Below are 21,700 nucleotides of genomic sequence, written 5' to 3'. Positions count from 1 at the left end.
TTGGTGTGGCTCAAAAATTAAACTTAGATTTGTTGTTTAATTTTTGTCGGTAGTTGTGTCATCTAGTGAACTGGCCACAGGGATGAGTGTTCTTATGGAATGGTCCTTCGGTGGATTCATTGTCCTTACCTCTCTGTTTGATTGCAGTGCTGTGGCATGCAGCATTGAGACACATTTATCAGTGTCATCTGGCCTTGCTTGTTCTCGCTCTCCTTCCTCTGTTTTCTCCTGCTCTTTGTTCAGTCTCTCCTTCTCTCTGTTCGGTTTTGCCTTTCTCATCTCGTTCCCCTCTTCCCGTTCTCACATATCTGCTTCTGACTTTCTCTGACTGTGCATTTTTCTGTCACTTATGTGAACATGGTGTCTCTGCTAAAGGGCACAGTAGGATATTTTATAGCGTCCTTTGCCACTGAAGTATGAGAAGCTATATCCCCTATGTACAGAGTACAGAAACCTCCCTGCTGGAAATAGATGTTTTATAAGATGCCTGGAATAAAGGGGCACATCTTTTACTTTATTAAAAAAGTCTCAACTATTCATACTCTCACTAAAAACTCCAAAGCAATACAAATGTAAATGTTTTATTATTAAAAAATCTCACTACTGGACAGAGTGTATGTCTCTGTATGTTTCCATGTCACCAGTGTTTTATACTTGACCTGCAGTCGATGTGTCAAACGTACTGAAACAAAAGCACTTTTCAAACAACACGAATTACAAAAACACTTTCCACTAAATATATGTCTGCATCCCATTACCTTAGCTTAGCTTAGCATAGCACAAAAGCTAGAAAATCACAGCCAATCTGGTTTCCAACCAAGAAATACTCTCCCAGATTAAGATAAAAAGGTGAACTTGTCAGCTTTGCTCTGCAGATTGCCTGCTGCATTCATCCTTATGTCCAGTCTCATGTGGCTGAAATGTGATTCAGATGAGATTTTTATTGTCAGATAAGTTAATTCTTTGTTTCATCCCTTTCCTGTCACCTGAACATCTTGCTTTAGGACTCTGAGCTCTGACTCTGAGTGTACCCCCTCACCTACAGTCAAAAAAACAACACATTGCAGTGTCTTAATGCAGATTTCCATTTTGCTGGCTTTGCTGTAAAGATCCCAGTTACAGATTCGTGGTTCATTATGCATTCCTTAATGGCTTTGTTGCTGCTCACCTTATTGTTTCAGTTATATTTAAACAAACACTCCATTAAAAATAGGGTTTAATGAGTCTTTGGGGGCTGATGTCATATATTGTAAGGCTCTGCTTGCCTGAATAACTCCTGTTTCTGTGCTACTTAGTTAGGATGAAACCAGCTGCATATCTGACTCCGATTGCTCCATATTTTAACTACTTCAAGGTAACTGTCCCTTTGCTAACACTTACAAACTGCAAACTTGGCATTTTTTATACATTACTTATACAAAAATATTCATACATATATTTTTTTAATGTGTTGCGTGATGATGGCTTTTTTCTCCTCTTTCAGCCTGTTTCTTTGCTTACACCTTTCCTTGCTGCTTTTTTCTGCAGCAGAAATTTCTCTGAGCTTTCACAGATGGCTGCAGCCTCAATATGAATATTTCATAGCCCTCATATATCTCCCTTGAGAGCAGTAAAATATTAAAACATGTTCTGGTGGCCGTTTTGACTTCTCAGAGGCTCCAAAAAATGGACTTCCTGATGAGATGAAAAAGTCACTTTTAAAGACACGATGAGATGATTTCAAAGCTCTTCATTTTGTAATGTTTGATGTTTTGTGGACAGACCTTGACAGATTTGAGTGTTTACATTGCACTGTCAATCTTAAGAGACCTTCAATAGTTTTCTCATGTTTCTCTTTCAGCGGGATGCCAAGGGACAGTACCTTTTCGACCTCATCTGCCACCATCTTAACCTGCTGGAGAAAGACTACTTTGGCATTAGATATGTGGATCCAGACAAGCAGAGAGTAAGTATATATTTTTAATAATAAACCCGACTAAACCTCAGTTGAATTTTACATTGCTGAATAGAGTTTGTGTTGCTATGCCTACATCTTGAGTCATAGTTGGCCTCTTCTCCTTGGCAGCTTCTCCCTTTTGCCATCTTTCTGCTTATTTGTCAAAGTCATTCATTGACACAAATATCTGCAATATACCCTGAATTCACAGGGAGTTTAATAATGAGACAAAGAAATTGTACCTGCAAATTGGATCATTTTCTCCTTGTAAATATACACCAGGAATATCATTATGACCATTGACAGGTGGTCATAATGCCACCTGTTAGTGGATGGGATATAATGGGCAGCAAGTGAAAAGTTTGTCCTCAAAGTTAAGTATTAGAAGCATAAAAATGGGCAAGCAAAGGGATTTGAGCAAGTTTGACGAGCCATACTGTAATGGTTAGACGACTGGGTCAGAGCATCTCCAAAACTGCAGCTCTTGTGGGGTGTTCCCTGTCTGCAGTGGTCAGTATCTATTAAAAGTGGTTCAAGGAAGGAACAGTGGTAAACTGGCGACAGGGTCATGGACCAAGGCTGATTGATGCATGTGGGGAGTGAAGGCTGGTCCATGTGGTCCAAGCTAACAGATGAGCTACTGTTTTCTCAAATTGCTGAAGACGTTAATGCTGGAGACCAGTCAGGGTGCCCGTGCTGACTCCTGTCCACCAGTGAGCAGCAGAACTGGATCAATAGAAGATCAGAGATGTTTTGGCAGCAAAAGGGGGACCAACACAATATTAGACAGGTGGTCATGGTATTAATGTTATGCCTGATAGCTGTAATATAACTTGTGAAAATTCCAGTCTTCCAGGCAGTTTTTCCATCTCTGCTGGGCTTTAGAATCTGTGGACCATAGAGCAGAACATCCAGTCTCACACTGTCAGATACCTGATTAACCCTTGTCTGGCCTCTGTGATTGATATGAATAGCAAATGAAGAACACAGTCTTGAGTGTATCTGCAGGGTTTGAAGTGTGTATTTGTTAACTATGCACTCTTGAACCATGAATTGGATCACAAATACTTGAATGTATTGTACTCTGTCTGCATTGGTGGTCAAGACTTTGGTCAGCAGGGTTGTTTAAAAAATACAATTAACAGTTCATCAATAAAAAGCTAACAAAGGCTTACCATCATTGTGTTCTGCTTGTGACTTTGCCTCATTATTATCAGCGTGTCATCATCTCACTGATTAGAGACAGCTCCAGAAAAAGCACTCTCATGATTATATTCCAACTGTTTTCTGTCCTCTCTCTCTGTGCCATGATTGCGTTGGAGGGAGTCTAAATAAGTCATCATGCTCAGCTACAGAGCAATCAGACCCCAGACTGACAATTCAGTGTTCAGGTGTTTACTTCTGTTTTTCTTCCCTGCAGCACTGGTTGGAGTTTTCAAAGTCAATTGCCAAACAGATGAAATGTAAGTATTTTGTTTAATGTGCCTGGTGTGTCTGCTGTTGGGTCTACTGGACCTGTAGGTCTATAATTGTAATTGAAGAGGTAAAAGTGCAAAAAAAGGACAGAAATAATTTTTGTTCTTGTTTGCAGCCCAGCCTCCATTCACCATGTGTTTGCGTGTCAAGTTTTATCCACCTGACCCTGCTGCCCTGAAAGAAGAAATCACCAGGTAAGATTTGAGAAAGCTTTCAGTGCTGCAGGTGGATGAAAGTGAAAGTTATGTCTGTTTTGTCTGGAAAAGAGTTAGTTTAAAGTTCATTTTGTAGGTCAGCTGAAAGATAATACACAGTGACAGAGAAACACTAAACAAACTTGACACATCAGCAGTCAGTGTCTACTGAGTGTCATGACATCCGTATGCCTTCAGGGCCTTGTGCTGCATCTCCAGCTGAGTTAAACCAAGTTTACTAAAGGTAAATTGTGTCATTATGTTCATGTCATTCTAAAGATGGTGTACATGATGTCAGTGTCAGTGAGATAGTCACATTCCGTGACTGCAATAATGTTTTCTAAAATAAAAAGATAAATAATTTAAATAAATTTGAATAAATTAAAAAAACAGCTTTCAAAAGTAGCTGTGCACTCACAGCTTCACGCAGAGCCACAAACAATAGAGAGAAGAGAAGCAATGCATGGTCAGGAGGATGATTCCTTGCTAATTCAGCCGGACGAGACTCATTGTTGTGTCGACGTCTTTAGAAGTCCAAGATGTTCAACACAGACACCTGCTAATGAAGTTTATAATGTTCTTAAATTTCTCTTAGAGAGCACAATCTAAAAATGCTGACACAGCGCAAACCTAAATGGCAGATATAAAACAAAATAAGTGTCAAGTGTCTCTATCTTTGGCTTCTTTATTGTCTCAGAAACATTCTTCGATTTTACTGTAATTAATTTACGCTGCTGCTTTTTAGATAATTGAAAAATGAGTAATAGCACTGCTACACTGCAGAGATCTTTAGATTGGTGCTGGTAATTTTTATTAAAAAAAACACTGAAATTAATTCTAGGATACATTTTCACAAGACATTTGAGATTCCGTTCACTTTCTTGAAAGTAACTGTCATTTTAAAGTCAAGCATTATCTTAATTGTTACAAAGGCCTGCAGAGATGGAGGTGCATATCTGACTCTAAAGGCCACACATCTAACTTTATAAGAGCTCAGCCCGGTGAGCCGGCATGCTGGGTGGGATTTGAGTATTTCTCATCTTATGAGCTATGGTGAAGCTCCTCAACATGACTCTACTGTGTGTGCGGCCTCAGTGACAGCTGAACAAACTGCAGTGAGGAGAGAGCCAGAAAGCTGCCGAGCGCACAGATCTTTGTAAATCACATCCTTTGACTGGTTGCCACACAGTGAAATATCTTATTCACAGTCTTGACAGAGCAGAGCACCAAGAAAGGACCGACCCCCCCATCCATCTGTTCTGACTGCACACAGATATCACCATATAATATTTCAAAGCCATCCTGTTTTTAATTTACCTGTATACCTGTGCATGTACTGTAATGTCACTGCTCTGACTTTTGTCACAGCAGTGCTTTGTACTGCTATACTATTTATTGCTCTGCTGCTCAGAGAGAAGCACAGTCACAGGCGTATTAAATGAATCCTGGGCAGGAAAACCGACATATGAGGAATCTCTGGATGTTGTAGACGACACCACAAGATTGAGTTGCACCCAGTGGGCTTCGGGACGTGCCTGCAATCATATTTGAAAGCATTTTCAATTCTCCAAATGATTATGCGTCAACTCAGGTTCTCCCTCTATTTGAACTGCATGTCTGATATCTAATGTTCCAGAAGATTTCCAGTCGCTTTTTAAAATGTAATTATCAAAGTGTTATATGAGGGCCAAGGGGTGACAGAGTTGTTAGTGGCTGTGTTCAATTCTCATTTCAGTGTGTAGAGCGAGGTTAAACTTGCAAATATTCCCTCGGCTTCTTCTGCTAACAGTCCCACTGGCAGCCTCAGGGGATGCCTGACACTTACTTTGTAATCATCCACCTGTGTGTGTGTTGTCAGTAGGTTCTATGACCCAAATCAGTTTCTCTGTGTTCCACTCCACAGATATCTGGTCTTCCTGCAGGTTAAGAGGGATCTCTACCATGGTCGCCTCCTGTGCAAGACATCCGACGCAGCTCTGCTGGCTGCATACATACTACAAGGTAACACCGTCATCAGAGCAGCATACTTTACTGTTTGTTTTTGTAGTTAGATACTAAATAAGTGTTGTGTGTGTGTGTGTGTGAGAGAGAATGGCAAGAATGAATGCTCATGCTGCTTTTATTAATCAGACCGTGAGTTTTTGTTTTCATGCTTAATTAAAAATATGAATTTGAATGTTTTTAATGATTGAACAGTCAGTACACTCCTCTTGACAAACTCTTAAGAGTTTTGCAAAAAAAGTTCCCCGTTTTGGCTCCTTTGGGTTTCATGCTCATCAACATGCAGAGAGGTGAGATGCATTAAGCTTCTCCGTCACACACTCTGCCAACCAGCTATTCTGTCAGGGTTTTGTCTTCTAGACATGCCCTGAATCTAAATGTTCTGTGTCCCTACGGCACCTACCGCAAGACTCAGTCAGTGGCTAATACTCCTCTGTTTATTTACAGCTTAAGAGAATTTGCACAGCAATGATAACAATACAGGCTGAACACAGGCCTCACAGGTCAGGATAGTACGAGTTGGTGAGAGAAGAACCATACTGAGAAGGTGATTCAGTGTTTGGGCAAGAGGAGGGTCAACATATTCTTATACGGTATAATGGACACTTGATACTGTCATGTCAGAATGTATTAACCCACACCTACTGCATATAATGTGTGGTTTTGCAACAACAATAGCAGCCTAAACAGTGTGCAGTGTTTTCTGAAGAACAGCCATTGTTTGATGCTGGAATAATGATGATAAGATTGAAACAAAAGGACATGAAGACCAGGTAGGAAAACAGAAAACCTGATGAAGACAACTGCATGGAGAAGCACACAGATTAAATACACCTGGTAAGAGTAACAAGACAGGTGGAGGCAATGAGGGTGGAGCTGTCAATCACAATGGAGGGAAAATGACAATAAGTAAAACAGACTGAAACACACAAGGGAACTCACTTAACTCGCTTAACATAAAGAAACACTACACAACTGACTGGAAATAAACTAAGCCAACAAACATTTCTACACAGGAAAACAAGCTCATTAAAACCAGGAACAGTATGAGGATGACAGAGGCTAACACAAGACAAACAACAAGGAGAAAAAATAAGGAGAACCAGTCTTGGACTCTTTTTTAATATGTATTTTGTTTTTAATCAAAATCATGCATTAAAAATGTATTGATCTGGTTTCTGTCAGGTAAACTCTTGCTTCCTTTGAATCGGACAATAACACAGAGATTAAAGTGAAATGTCCTTGGTGCAGTAAGTGGAAAGAGACATGTTTAATAAATCAGACTGTAAGAAACTGCTGTAATAGTTTTTCATATCAAAAATCCTTTATATAAAAAGCATTCTGCTCTCAGGTCATTGATATATGGTCATATACATATATATAATTTCTGCAGATTTGGTTAATCCTCCCCCCTCTCTTTATTTCTTTTCCCAGCTGAAATCGGTGACTATGACCCGGGGAAACACCCAGAGGGCTACTGCTCCAAGTTCCAGTTCTTCCCCAAACACTCAGAGAAACTGGAGCGTCGAATTGCTGAGATCCACAAGACTGAGCTGATGTAAGGTGACACCTGTCCACATCCCTGTGTATCTGTGCACTCCTTCTGTTCCACTGCAGGGCGGCCACATTGCAGCCATCACACAACTGAACTCTGCTTCACCCTTTACAGACTTTTCTTCCATATAGACATTTAGACTTTAGATAAAAGAAATGATTACAGTTTACTTATGATGCCACAGTGCCTCTGTGATCAGGGCTCTGTATTAGCTGAAGATGAGGTTGTCATGGTCCTGAGCATATTTAGAAGGCTTCTTAAACCCAAATGTTTAAAGTGACTGAAACTGGCACAGCATTGTTTATATACAGTAGGTGTCTATATGAACACAGTACACAGGTCAACACTGCCCTCTATTGCTCGTTTCCACCTTCTTTATGCAGCTAAGTGAAATTCTCTTCAATCGTGTGTCTTCACAAAAGAACTCTCGAACCCAAGCTACTTTTCTGTTGTCGGTGCTGACATAATTCATGACTCACAGGGTTACGAAAAAATGGCATAATATAAATGGACTCCTGTTTGCATACAGTTTCTTCCAGGCTGTAATTTGCCAGGACTTCACAAGGAAGTTCAAGTATTCCACTTGAGCCAAATGTGACACATACATGAGTTTCAGCAAGCATCTGTAATATAAGAATTGATGGAGCAGCATTTTTTTTTTATCAATCCTTTATTTCCAGCTGTTAGAACATTAGTCACAGCTTTTGGGCCTGGGATTAAAAAAATGAATCGACTTTTCTTTGGTTGATCATGTACCTGTTACTGCTGGCATGGGTCTGACAGAGTGAGAGGGTGGTCCAATCTCAGCATCTATTTCTTAGTCATTTCATACAGTTGTTCTTAAATTATTATTATCACTCTGAAGCAACAACTTGTCAATAAGTTTGAGCTTATTTATTAGACACGATGAGGTGACAGATGGTTGTGACTGGTGCTTGTTGCTGTTGTTTTCACAGAGGTCAGACTCCTGAAACTTCAGAGCTCAACTTCCTCCAGAAGGCTCAGACGCTGGAGACGTATGGAGTGGACCCTCATCCATGCAAGGTGAATACAAACAACTATAAACCAAAAAATGAATGTTACTTCTTTGTTGCAGTGCATCCATCTTTTTCTTCTTTTATAACACCCAACATGGATTTGTGTTCCTGTCAGGACGTGTCTGGCAACCCAGCTTTTCTGGCTTTCACTCCTTTTGGATTCACTGTGCTGCAAGGAAACAGGAGGGTCCATTTCCTCAAATGGTGAGTACAGATGGACAGTTAACACTCAACATGGTAAATCTAATCGAAACATCAAGGTATAGTGAGCAAAAAGAGTTTTAAAAACAAAGTTAACATTAAAAATGATCTTCTTGTAGGCTGCCAAAAACAGAACAGAGCTGTCATCCTGAAGTAAATTCCGCTGATTTATTTACAATCACTATTCTTTGAATTATGCTAATTGCTGACATTTGATCCAATGTACAGTGCATTTGTTTGGAATAAGCGGATGCCAAGTTTGAAAATGCTTTGTGGACAGCTTAGTCATCAGTTACTGAGATGTTTGGAGCTATGTTGTTGAATCCAGATTGTTGTTTGTGGCTGGAATCAATGTGTCTAGACTTGGTGAGAACAGTGTTTCATTTCTGCGCAAAAATGAATCACCGTTGCCCTTATTAATTTTCCTCCAGTCACAATTAATATTTTACCACCTTCTTTTCTGGCCTGCTCACATCTGTCTCCACTTCTCTTTTTTCTTTTTTTTTGCTCTCTTGCTCATTTGATCTGTCCATCTGGACCTCAGGGACGAGGTGACCAAACTCAAGTTTGAAGCGAAGACATTCCATATATATGCAAATCAGACAGAGGTTTGTGCATCTATTATTAAACTGTTGCCTTTTCTAGCCCTCTGAGCACTGGAAGTTAAATGAGCACAGCCTGTTTTAAGCATGGAGACACTACCACTGGGGAGACAGTGTTCTTTGTTCCTAATACAGAAGTAACTGAGGAAGGATTGAGCAGAGATGTGTTTTATCCATGGACTGTAGCTTTGATTGATGATAAGCAGATTTAGAGGAAAGGATTACTCTGGTTTAATTAGTTCATCTAATGTTGGTATCAGAAAAGGTTTTCTAGTGTTTTTTTTAAATAGAAATAAAGAATAAATGTTATTGTACTGAACTTGTTACAGGATAAGAAGATCATTCTGACTTACTTTGCACCCACACCAGAAGCCTGTAAGCACCTGTGGAAGTGTGGAGTCGAGCATCAGGCCTTCTATAAGTGAGTCACAGGATGTTCGAAAACTTCAGAACAGACATCACTTCATTTATCTGTAGGACTCTATTCATGATTGTTGTCTCTATACAGGTTGGAGAAGTCCAGTCAGGTCCGCACTGTGTCCAGTAGTAACCTCTTCTTTAAGGGTAGTCGATTTAGATACAGGTAGCCTGTCCAGATTATTGTGAGACTTAATTAATGCACATAAAAATAGTACATATACCCATGTTGTTTTACTTACACTTTGTGTAAGATTGCATATTTTCTTAAACTTTTTTTTTACAGTGGAAAGGTTGCAAAAGAAGTCATGGAACAAAGTGCCAAAATAAAGAGAGACCCGCCTGAGATCCACAGGTGACTGTTCTTACAGTAATTTAAATTGTGCAACAAATTCTGTTTTTAGTACTGTGTGTGAGTATGTTTGTGTATGCATTGTATGTATGTGTGTTTTTGCCCCATAGGGCTGGCATGGTGCCCAGCAGGAGTTGTCCATCCATTACTCATGGCCCTCGTCTGACCAGCGTGCCCAGGACTCGAAGAAGAGCTGTTCACATCTCCATTATGGAAGGTAAAGCACAGACATGTGTGAAGGCCTACACTGAGTCAGCATTAATCACAGTGATTACTGAATAATAATCAGCAATCATCATGTTGGAAACAGTATCATCCTCATAGTATCTGGATAGGACAAGTGAACCAGAGGCCGCCTGCCTTAGATTAGCATAACCATGTTTGTTGTTTTTAAATCAGATTAGATGAGTCACATGATAATCTAACCTAACATACCCTCTTGCAACTGTACAAGTACGCCCTTGGGTACCAGTGCCCCGAGGTTGGGCATCACTGTCTCCCTCTGAGACATGTGATTTGATCTGCTAGGGATTACACATCCACAGCACAACATTTCTGTGCTGGTTTTCGGCACTGTCACACAGTAAGTGCCTTTCCATGTCTCCATGCTTGTGAGTGTCAGTCACTCTCTTTGTATTTGTGTGCTTTAGCCCTTTCTCTTTTGATTTTTCTGACACACACACACACACACAGGAGCACCTGTAAGCCTCTGGCCTCGAGCATTATTTTGACATGAGAAAGTCATCCTGTCAGTTTATAAAGGGCACTGACTGCCCCCTCTTTCCTCCAACAGGCTGTTAACCTTTTGCCAGTGTTGCCACTGAGAGTAAGTTCTCAGTAAGTTGATCAGCATGGATGAAACTAATAAACCTATGGCCTACAATCTATAACAGTATTTTGTCAGCTAGCCACTCCTTTTGTCACAGACATAGGAGACACAGGCTGTGACATTGTGCTCCAATGTTGCAACAGGGAAACAACTCCCCTGTGTTTTGTCCAGTTGCTCTGTCTGCACTGGTATTTCCACTGGTAAAATAATCTCACCCTGAAAATAGCTCCTGCTGTCAGGGGCCACGCTGTGTGTGTCACAGCAGACAGCAGGGGGGGCGCGGTGAACTGTGGCACAAGTGGACCACATTCCTAGGCCTTGTCTTTCACTCTCTGTCTTTCATTTATCTACCACTGTCTGCCTGTCTGCCAGCGTGTGGGAGCTCATTGGGAACAAAGGACTGCTGCTTAGTGTGCTGGCATCAACCAAAGACAAAGACAGACAGCAGGGGGACAGAGAAGGGGAACTTTGAAGAACGGAAGATTTAAGTAAAGAGAGCTGGGCAGGGAAAGTGTGTTGAGATTAGGCTGTAGGGTCAGATAGGTGTGGTTGAATCATGGTGAAGTGTCTGATCCAGATCAAGACCAAGGTGAACGTTCACTTGCGTATGATCAACCACTGTTATCGGGATGTGAAGGTGCGAGTGCTGTCTCTGGGACCCAGGCTCATGGGCAGGGCTCTTGGGGTCCTGCCGCTCTTCCCCGCCCTTCCTGCGGGATCTTCCACCTCGGGCTCTGGTCCTGTGTCTGGACATAACACCCCTTCCAACTGTGCAGGTAAAAACCAAGGCTGGATTTTTGATACAGGGGCACGGAGAGCTGTCTGTGACTGGAATTTGGACGCTATACTACCAGGACACATTTTTACTAGTGTCCAAACCAGACTTGAGCTAAATATGTTTCTGTCATGCTGGAACATTGTCACTGTGAAATTATGTAATAAGGCATGGGCAAAGTTTAAAAGTGCACAGTGTGATCAGCTTAGATGTACGTAGTAAGGATGAAGTGAGACCTTAATAAGTTCATTGAGGATGTTGTTCTTGTGTTTCGTGTTTGGGTTTAGTTAAAGTTGCCACTTGTATTCCATTTAGATTAGAAGACAGGAGGAGGGAAGGCATTTGTTGTGACAAGCAAGCCATAAAAAATGAATCACACTTCCCTTCTGGCTGCATTAGAATCAGAAATGGCAGCAGTATACCTGAATATTCTGGCTCAAACCAGGCTGAGGGGATCTGTGCTTCAGGACTAATAAATCATGAAGAGATGAATGTAATTTCCCCTCAGACCTCCTCTTTGGAGTGCTTTAAGGGTCAGGTTATTTACACACACATTTAAAACTACAACTAGTATACAAGATAAGCATATCGCAGAGGTGTATGCCAATGCCTGGCAGGTAAAAGGTTAAGGTCATACAAAGACTCTTTGTCTTTACATGCTGCAGGGAGCACTACTGTATCTCCCTTCTGAACTGCCTTCTCTGATGTGTGTTTTAAGGTTTGGAGTCCCTTCGAGACAGCGCCCACTCTACACCTGTGCGTTCTGTCTCCCATGGAGACTCCTTCATGCCTTCCCGTGGCCAGATGGTGGATGGCAGCGAGGCCAGCACGTCAGCAGTCATCTCCGACGAGGCCTACAGCCCCTCTGACAGCGTGCTGCCCACGCCGGTGGCAGAACATGGCATGGAGATGCCCTTGGCGCGTCACCTCAATGGTTCTCCCTGCAGCATCGATGAGGAGAAGGAGGCAGAGGCGGGGACATCAAAAGAAGGGCAGGCAGTGGAGTTCAGAAAAGGGAGGAGAGCACTGTGTACGGTCAGGAGCAAGCCATCTCCATCCAGTGATGTAGAGGAGCTGAACAAGTTCGTCCTGAGCGTGCTGCGTCTGTTCCTGGTTACCATTGGACTGCTGTTTGTCCTGCTGCTGCTCCTCATCATGCTGACAGAGTCAGATCTGGACATTGCCTTTCTGAGAGACATCCGCAAGACGCCTGAATTCCAGCAGTTCCACTTTGAATACTTCTGCCCTCTGCGGCGCTGGTTCGCCTGTAAGTTACGATGGATGGGAGGCTTCCTCATCAGCAAGTGAGTCCCTGATGCAGAGACTAAACACAGGCCTCCAGTGAAGGAGATGGAACAGGTCAGGACATGGGAGAGAGGAAGAAAAAGGATAACATCAACCCTAATATCAGCCCAGCTTCTCCCAGGACAGAGTTCCTGTCACAAGCCACGGACTGTCCCCTGAAGAGCCTTGTTTATTATGTTCGACCTTCACTATGAGGAAAGGAAATCAGCTTTTACTTTAGAAATTCAGGTCATCAAGGTATTTTATTTTTACACAGTCACAGGGTTTAATTTAAATTTAATTAAGTTATGAACCAATTAAGACATTTCTTCAACCACAGATGATAGTTGCCTTTATTTTTGTAATGATTTATACATGTTAACATAACTGTGAGACAGAACAACCTGAAGTGTTGGGCTGTGTGTTGTGTGATGTGAGAGTCTGAGCGGAAGTTTTTGATTGACAACGAGATGAGGGGGGCAGTAAGTCAGTGGATGTTATGTCCATGCCAACGTTCATGATGGTCGTTATGGTGGTTGTTATGTGATAGAGCAGCATCGGAGGGAGGTTAGAGGAAGTGAGAAATGGAAAAATAAGCAGCACTTGAATGTAGAGTCCAGAGTCATGTTGTTTGAAACATTGATGTTTCATACATTTCTTAGCAAGATACAAATACATTTTAGCGTGAATCTGATTGATAAATTTACATTTCTAACTTTTCAGAATTATCCAGATGTGCCACATCTGGCCGATTCAATTCAAACATACAAACAGCAGCTAACACAGTAGCTATGTTTTCCAGGTTTTATGTGGATGCTGCCATGTTAGAAGGCTAGAATGACCATTTTTGCAGTTTGTGGTCAGATGTATGTTGTGTGTGCTCACGTTGCCATTTTTATCTGGACACTAGACAACTAATAAAGTTTTACTGTCCATTAAAACTTTAAAAATTAAGCCTTTGTAAGGATACAAATAAGGCTATAGTATTACTGTTTAATAAATAGCAGCCAAATAATGCTAATGACTACAATCAACTTCTGTGTGTGAGGAACAGTTGTTAATTTGCGGTAGTTACTTTTACAGTAGTTGTAAAGGTGATGGGACTATGTGAGCTAGCCCTCTAGTGATAAGTATTTGGTTAGTTTTTTGACTTCCACAGTCTGTAGAAGGAGTTCATCCTGATGTGCAATGCTGTTAACCTTTCCATAAGGGGTCATTTGAGCTTGTCTTACCTTTGTAATTAGTGCTTTCTTCCCTACAGTATGTAGTTCATAGAGTTTTGTTTTCCCATGTCCATGACACATCTGACTTTGTTTAGCCCTGCTGTGTTCGGTGCATTTATCTGTATAGGCTGAGTATATTTAAATCATTTTTGTACAAACTGCTGTCTTGTTAACACAATGCGATTTCCTCACAGTGACTTTTAATGTACTTGAAGCATTGTTTTCTACAGTGGATATGTGATTTTCAGCCCTGCACTCACTCACAGGAGAGACTAAGACAAGTCGTGTTTACGTGCTACTCTACTGCAACCATCATCATCATCATCATCATCACGCCTACCAAAGAAAACCTCTGTTGTCTCATGCTTCTATCAGTTTGCGTCAACAGATGGAAAAGTCTGCTTTCCTTCTCCGGCCTTATTACTTATGATATTTCACAGGTCAGCCCACATTGTGTCTTTACAGCCCAGAGCAACGCAACCTGTTCCACCCATGAAAGCGGTTTCGACAGCTGATCCTCTCATTAGGCCTGCCAGTGGCTGCTTAGAATATATGTGCAGTGTGCCAGTGGTAACTACCTATTGATGTATTATTTATGCAAGGAGAGGAGTGATTTAGGATAATTATTGATTGGGTATGTTGTTTAGGTAAAGTCTATAGACGGTGTGGAAAGTTAGTGTGTTGTTTAAATCTTTGATCAATACCCACAAGTCAACACCTAGAGCATGACTTACAGAATCCCTGCAGGCTAAAAACCAGGCTTTAAATGCTGATTTTATTTTTGTACACACTAAAGATCCTTTAAGTATTAATCTAGGTTATAATCCGTCTTTTTCCCCTTTAGTTTAACATAAGTACATATATTGACTGATATATTTATATTTAATTAAAAGCACTTATATTCTGAGTTTTTGATCTGTTTGGTGATGGTGAATGCTGGAAGAAATTACAAGAAATGCTTCTCTTTTAACCTACTTTTATATTCTGCCAATGAATAAACACATTAGGGATGCATAATATTACATTTCTGTCGATATCTAATTTTCAACTCCTTCTGGTTGACTGCTTATATTGACTCTTATAATTTTTATCACAGAAAACTTTAAGCCGCAGTGAAATAAACTTATATCATTATTAACCTGTAGTGTTAAAGGGATGCCAATGCAGAGCTATCAAAAGCAGACAGCAAACAACCTAACCTAGTTTTTGACATACCAATCTTCCCACTGCGGTCATACTGTCCATTTATACCCTCACTGATGTAATGACATCATTTTTAATGTGTCTTATATGCGCACAGTGAGCGCGAGTCGGTCAGCTTATGTGCTGATATCTCCATTTAATGGCCAATACTTAATTTCAAGACTAATATCTGCCCATACCGACATCTTGCTGATAATATTGTGCATCCCTAAAATAACCTGCGACATAATCTGAGCAATAAACATTTGATTATGTAATTAATATGAATTGATAAATTGAAAATTTGCTAATGTTTGTCATCTTCTAATCCTCTCAGAAAGTAAAATAGCCTTGACATGCATGTAGGACATGAAGAGACCCTCAATGCTCTGTGGACACTTCTCCAAAATAACTATTGTCATGTGAATCCTGTTTGGTTGCCTAATTAGACTCCTCTTTTCTTAACTGCATTGATAGAATTGGATTGTGTGAACATACTGTATGTGTTAAAACAAATAAGGCCCTTTGACAGTTTACCCAGTGGAAGTGAAATACACATGTTTTCAGTATCTTTAAACAGCAATTTAAGTAGCATTTCCAACTACCTGAACTTTTCTTTTTGCAATGGATTTTTCTAATTTGAATAAATCTGTCATCACTTGCACTGGCAGAAAGAGGGGAAGGTTTCACTGAAAATTTTATTTGACTGAATTGTGTGAACAGCTAAAAGGCCCCTGACGTGGTCTCTCTCAAAGCTTCCTTCCTGTACCATGGTCCTGCACATGGAAATGTCTCTGTAAGCATGTGTTCTACATTTATTACCTCTAAACAAGACTGCTTATTTCCAACCACTGACTGAAGACCAGTGTAATCTATTTATGAATAAATATTATCTATTCTTGGCAGCTAGTGTGGCTATATATTCAACTTAGAATTCATGTAGGTACTAAGGTTGAAAACCTGACAGGCAGACTCCAGATCAGTATGTCCCTTTACCAGCAGAGCTTACAACATGCTCTTGTTATGTTACACTACTGCCATCTTCAGGTGATAATGATAACCCTTTAAGATCATCAGTATTGAATTTTCTATTTATTAGGTTTTGGTAGCAATAAATAAAATAAAGACAAATACAAAACAATAGCTTTCCTTTTCTCTGTTCAACAAATTATAAAATGAAGGAAATGATTATAAAACACTTCAGTTGTAACAAATTTCAAACTTAGTCTTAGAACATTTACCTACATTGTGATGACATTAAAGAGAACACCAAGTTGTTATCTAACTACAATGCCCCATGCAGTTTGAGTTTATATCAAGTAAACAGTTGGAGGACCCAAGAGCATAGAAGTTAATCTGTTAAACCTGGATGACGAAACTAAGCTTTTTGACCAACTAAAACATGAGCAGAAACACTGCATTCCACCAGGAAAGCTAGCAGTGGCGGCAACAAACTGTGACCATGCTTTTTACAAGCCTGACAAAACCAGGCAAATCTCTAAGGAAAATATCCTGACATTCAGCTAAGTAAAACAAACCCCAATACACTGTGTACAAAACATATAAAAGTACAAAAAGGATGAACATGTTTTTCACACACTGGATTAAATTCATACACAGCAGCAGAGGGCATCACAGCTGGACAGATGTCGAATCAGTCCACACTTCTCCAAGTACCCAATGTGGCAACACAGGGTTACTGAGACTGTGCTGCCCCATAATGCAGGAATGTTTACAACAAGCACTTTTTATTCCTTATTCTAGCTGGAAAAGACATGCAGGCGTCCTGATGAATTGCCACCCAGTAAGGCATTCACTGTGGGGTGGAAAGCTGTGACAGACAGTACTGAGTTAAGGTTCTCAGCATCTATGAAGGTGTGCTGCAGTTGGCCGCTTTCATGGAATACCTCCACCCTCCGAACCCTCAACATGCTCCCTACCACAAAGCAGTCTTCCTGTTTGGGGTCCCACACTGCCGACAGCTTGCTCAGCCAGCGGCCTGTGTGCATGTCATGGCTGCAAAAAGATGTTGTGATTAGGCTGTGGATACACAGTTCTCAGAAGAGAGACAAAAACAGGACAGTCTGTGAAACAATAACAGAGAGTGCCTTGTGACCAAGAGAAAAATTGCAAGAAATGTTCTGGATGTACCTGATTGAGGTCAGCAAGGGACATTTAGTTGTCAATGCAGAAGTATCAAACACCCTGTGAAAAAAGTTCAACACAAATTTAGCTGGGACTGAAAAAGTACAGCAAAATTCTTTAAGCTGCTGTGTTAAGTTTCACCTTATGTGGTCGTCCATACAGGAGGTCAGAACTCTGTTCCCAGTACAGGGGGAGAAATAAGCACTGGTTATGCTGAGAGAGTGGCCATCCAGCTGGGAGACTGGCTGGCTGTTTGTCTTCTTCAGGGACCGGCTGTCATAAATACTCACTGATCTGTAGACAAGATTCAAACATCTGCTCAGTAACAGCAAAAAGACATGCTGACAACAACAGAGAACAGCAGTTGATAAAACTTACTTGCTTTCTGCCACCACAAAGTACTGCCTCTGTACAGGGTGGACACTAACACAGCGCAGAGTCTTAGGGTCCAGAGAGTGGATGGACTCGTGAGAGTTTCTGCAGAGAGATTTAGTAATTATATTAACTCATCGGTGACGGATAACGCAGCCACAGACAAAGGACAATGAATGACTTTACCCTGCGGTGCGCCGATCAACAACAGCAACGTCTCCATACGAACTTCCGACTACTAGTGTGGAACAGTCGTCTGACATGAAGTCAAATGTTTTCAGTTCAACGTCAACATCATACACCTGGTAAAATGTACAGAGGTTTTTCTATGATTCAAACAAACCGGCCGCAACCACAGAAGAGGGAAACTTTAGGCAAGCAACCTGGACATGAGAACACTATTATTACTTCACTGCATTATAAAACTAAATGTATCGTACATTATCAAAAACAGCCTTCTCTACATCCATGCAACGTAGAGACCCATCATAGCTGAGGCTCAGCAGCTGTGTGGACTGAGCTCTGGAGAACGCCATGCAAACCACAGGCCGAGTGTGGGGCTCAAAGAGCAGCACGCCATCGTCACCCCAATCTTCACCCTGACAGAACACATTGATGAAGATGAGTATATTTATTCTATGCATTTACAGTATAAAAATAGCTTTGAGCAGGCTACCTGCCCCCCATGGTCAAAAAGCCATTTTAAAACAGGAACAAAGAAAACTAACCAACGTCCAGAGTCCCACTTTCCCCGATTTGTCTCCTGCTGCCATCAGCAGGCTGCTTGTGCAGGGGTGGAAGGCTGCTGAGAAGATACGATCCTTCACCACTTTGGCCACTTTGTCCTCAGTCAAGCTCATGTTCTTAAGTGCAGAGCAGTATCTGTGTGAAGTGCAGATTTTTGTATCAACATTTTAACAAAACACAATGACCAATGATTTAAGACACAGACTTTAGTCTTACTGTTTAAGCTCAAGCTCCATCTTTACTTTCCTTGTTGAGTCCTAAAAAAGAAAAGCCATTTTAAGACTTACTTATTAAATTAAGACAACTATACACCAAATAAGAAGCACATATGTCAGAAAAAACCATTTGAAGTTTTTACATTTTTATGTTGCTGGCACAAATGTCAACAGCTACAAAGAAAAAAAAAGTACTTTTCTTTAATTGTTGTCTGAAGAGGGGACTGTGATGGGCAAATGAGAGCATGACACAGCGATTTTCTAGAAGTGATACCTCAGAGCAGAGTTCAAGTAGTCCTGAAGGCAAATCTTCCACGTTCATTGGCTCCAGTGGCAGAGGGCCAGGGGGCTTCTTGAATACCTTTATCTTTAAAGCAAAAATAAACTTTTTGTGGCAAGTGAAGCATTGTGCCTGTATTATAAAGCTAATTAGGAGTTGGTACCTCTTGTTCAAAGATCAGATTGTCCCTTCGGGGACGTGTTGAGGTCTCAGCCTCCTTATTTTGGAGACGCAGGGATTTGCGGGGTGGCAGCACTTCTTTTTCAGCAGCCTGTGACCTGTAAACAGTATCAGACCTCACAGTCAGTGACATCCAGTTATTTTTCCACTGAAATTCAAAAAGCAACTCCAATTCAAATTAAGTAATGAATAGACATTGGTTCAAACTTTTTTTTAAAAAAAGTGTAGATATGATTATAGGAGCATATTCCATATGAATGCAGCTTATCAACATCACAACATTCCGTGCTCCTCTGCATCATTTTACCCCAATAAAGAGACTGTGAATGGCTGCACTGTACCTCACAAGACCTCTCTGTGATGGCTTTGGTCGTGTCAGCTGCTTTAATTCCTCAGTCGCCTTTTTCACAAAGAAAAAAAAACATACATTTCTGTATGAGAATGACACAATAAGTTGTAATAGTGATTTTCTCTCTCTCTGACACACACACAGTCTGTGAAAACCTACTGCTGCCACAATATTGCCAGATGAGAACACATGTGTGCTGTTGACAGGATGTCCTCCTGTGGTTACCGCCCAGCTCAAACACCTACCTGTAATAAGTTGATAGAAGTCAGGAATGCTTTGTTCATTCTGATGTTCTCCAGACGTTCTAGTTCATATGCAGACAGTCCTTCATCCACCTTCTGTTTCACAGAAAGACATCCCTCACACTCAGTGTTTCATTGTTATATTTCACCAACACAGTCAAAGATAAGGTGTGTTTCAGGACTTACATGATTCACATCCTGCTCATGTTTAAGCCTCTTATTCAGACTGATGTTTTCATGTTGGTCTTTTGTTTTCTATCAAGTAAAACTGGACATTAACGCAATACAAAGACAACAGCGCTTCAGTAATGTGTTTAAATAAACATTACTGTACCTTTTTACGGTGGGGCTTTGCGGTGGTGCTGTCTTCAGAATAGTATTGGAGACGTTTAGGTGACTGGACACTTCGTTTTGAACGTCGAAATGATGCCTGCTGATCCACAGTGGTCAAATCCTTCAAGGTGCAGAAACACATGTTCATTAAACTGTCCCACATTTAGCTAAACCGACAACGCACTCGTGTGACGTCTATCAAAGTATGTTTATGCTCCACCACAGCAAACTAACACAATAAACATTCGAATATGGCCGCTAAGGACTGTACCTTGACAGCAGTCTGGCTTTTTGTCCGTGTTGCCGGCATGTCGGTAAACTTACAACGACCCGTTCAGACTCCCCTCAGCAGAACGCTCAGCTGCTGCTGTTCAGTGTTTGACAATCACTGGCGCCACATGGAAGTAAAGTTTTGTAACAAGCCCCTCCCCCTCTGTCCTGTGACACAGCATGCAGGCAGCTCATTGGCTGGATTTTTTACGTCACCAGTAAATTCCTGTTGCTATCTTGAGCGAATCACATCTTTTTTATTTCCCTAAAAAACTTGATTTAGAATACATTTTACATACAAGTATATACATGAAACAAGTGTCCAACATAATTAATAATACAACATTCAGGCCAGAAGCCTATTTCTACATTTTCAAATATAATCTAATTCTTTTAAGATGTTAGGAGTACTTTTGGTGTTCCTGTATGAATCTACACTGCTGAAAAAATAAAGACAACACTTGTAACACGATGTAACTCCTGTCCTGATGTAAAGCCTGTCCAGTTAGGATCAACACTGATTGTGAATCAGTTTCAGCTGCTGTTGTGCAAAAGGAACAGACAACAGGTGGAAGTGAGAGGCAATTATCAAGAGAACCCCTATAAAGGAGAGGTTCTGCAGGTGCTGACCACAGACCATTTCTCTGCTCTCATACTTTCTGCCTGATGTTTTCAGCCCTAGAGGTAGCATGAGGCGGTGTCTACAACCCACAAGCTGCTCAGGTAGTGCAGCTCATCCAGGATGGCACATCAATGTGAGCTGTGGCAAGTGCTAGCCAGAGGTACTAGGATGAGATCCTCAGACCCATTGTGAGACCACATGCTGGTGCAGTGGGCCCTGGTTCCTTCTGATGCATGACAATGCTAGGCCTCCATGGGATAATAATTTTGATTTACATTGATCATTGTTATGTTATTTTGTTCTCAACAAATTCCAAAAATATAATGAATGAAGATTTTCAACTGGAATATTTCATTCATTGAGCTCTAGGATGTGTTATTTTAGTGTTCCCTTTATTTATTTTTCTTTAAGCAGTGTATATATTGCCCTAATGCAACACACTGAACTGTGTTCAGTGCCAGACCATTGTGATTTATGAATATGGGTTTTTCCAAGGATTAAAAGAATCTGTATTGCACTGCGTTTGGACTATTTACGAAATACAACACATCAAACATACTAATAGTCACATGTGTAAATGTGTTTAACTTACATTTTTTTAAAACATCTTTGTTGAAGACTACTCCACATGGTCACTGGTGCTGAGGACTGATCTGGGGGCAGCTTCTGTAATCACATGAAGGGAAAAAAATCATCACAAGCAGTTCCGAAGGGACCCAGCGAAGGGCATGTCTCCTCAAAGACACTTTTTTTAAAAACCTACCTCTGCTCTTGATTATACGACAGGTGAACTAGGATAAGGAGATTTCTATAATTATAGTTGAAAACAAAAACCAACCACAACATGTCTGTCACAATATAAAAGCACAAATATAGTCTTT

General features: G+C 40.9%; 2 protein-coding genes across 3 annotated transcripts in view; one reads left to right on the top strand and one right to left on the bottom strand.

Annotated features, from left to right (window-relative positions):
* The window catches only part of LOC114433209 (FERM domain-containing protein 5-like), a 47,846-nt gene extending 32,014 nt beyond the window's left edge, over positions 1–15,832 (top strand). The window contains exons 2-14 of one of the 2 annotated variants that reach the window (XM_028401648.1): positions 1,841–1,945; positions 3,357–3,399; positions 3,528–3,606; positions 5,510–5,607; positions 7,042–7,165; positions 8,119–8,206; positions 8,315–8,403; positions 8,945–9,008; positions 9,332–9,423; positions 9,511–9,585; positions 9,706–9,774; positions 9,882–9,988; positions 12,094–15,832. In XM_028401648.1, coding sequence (XP_028257449.1) covers positions 1,841–1,945; positions 3,357–3,399; positions 3,528–3,606; positions 5,510–5,607; positions 7,042–7,165; positions 8,119–8,206; positions 8,315–8,403; positions 8,945–9,008; positions 9,332–9,423; positions 9,511–9,585; positions 9,706–9,774; positions 9,882–9,988; positions 12,094–12,683 — 1,623 coding nt within the window. In that variant the 3' untranslated portion in view covers positions 12,684–15,832. The remainder of the gene's footprint in view (positions 1–1,840; positions 1,946–3,356; positions 3,400–3,527; positions 3,607–5,509; positions 5,608–7,041; positions 7,166–8,118; positions 8,207–8,314; positions 8,404–8,944; positions 9,009–9,331; positions 9,424–9,510; positions 9,586–9,705; positions 9,775–9,881; positions 9,989–12,093) is intronic. The other variant, XM_028401649.1, reaches the window with a different exon arrangement.
* Positions 15,833–16,174: 342 nt separating this feature from the next.
* On the bottom strand, positions 16,175–20,325 carry wdr76 (WD repeat domain 76). Its single transcript, XM_028402044.1, has 15 exons — positions 20,199–20,325; positions 19,929–20,048; positions 19,781–19,849; positions 19,598–19,690; positions 19,345–19,403; positions 18,987–19,101; positions 18,818–18,910; positions 18,545–18,585; positions 18,310–18,463; positions 18,022–18,180; positions 17,768–17,883; positions 17,588–17,686; positions 17,351–17,503; positions 17,216–17,269; positions 16,175–17,080 (listed from the first exon to the last, which is right to left on the bottom strand). Exons 1-15 carry the CDS (start codon positions 20,235–20,237, stop codon positions 16,825–16,827), a joined length of 1,620 nt encoding a protein of 539 aa, XP_028257845.1. The 5' UTR covers positions 20,238–20,325; the 3' UTR covers positions 16,175–16,824.
* Between the last annotated feature and the right edge of the window lie 1,375 nt (positions 20,326–21,700).

The sequence above is a fragment of the Parambassis ranga genome, chromosome 3 (assembly GCF_900634625.1).
Source record: "Parambassis ranga chromosome 3, fParRan2.1, whole genome shotgun sequence".
Taxonomy (NCBI): Eukaryota; Metazoa; Chordata; class Actinopteri; family Ambassidae; genus Parambassis; species Parambassis ranga.
The sequence above is the reverse complement of the archived record's forward strand: the minus strand, read 5'-3'. Positions and strand labels throughout refer to the sequence as shown.

What these genes read in the sequence shown, in the direction of transcription:
- wdr76 (XM_028402044.1), bottom strand. Translation starts at nt 20,237, where the DNA reads ATGCCGGCAACACGGACAAAAAGCCAGACTGCTGTCAAG. An exon ending in TCACAGAGAGGTCTTGTGAG is followed by an intron (nt 19,102 to 19,344) that starts GTACAGTGCAGC and finishes TACTGTTTACAG; the next exon opens with GTCACAGGCTGCTGAAAAAG. An exon ending in TACTTGAACTCTGCTCTGAG is followed by an intron (nt 18,586 to 18,817) that starts GTATCACTTCTA and finishes TTTCTTTTTTAG; the next exon opens with GACTCAACAAGGAAAGTAAA.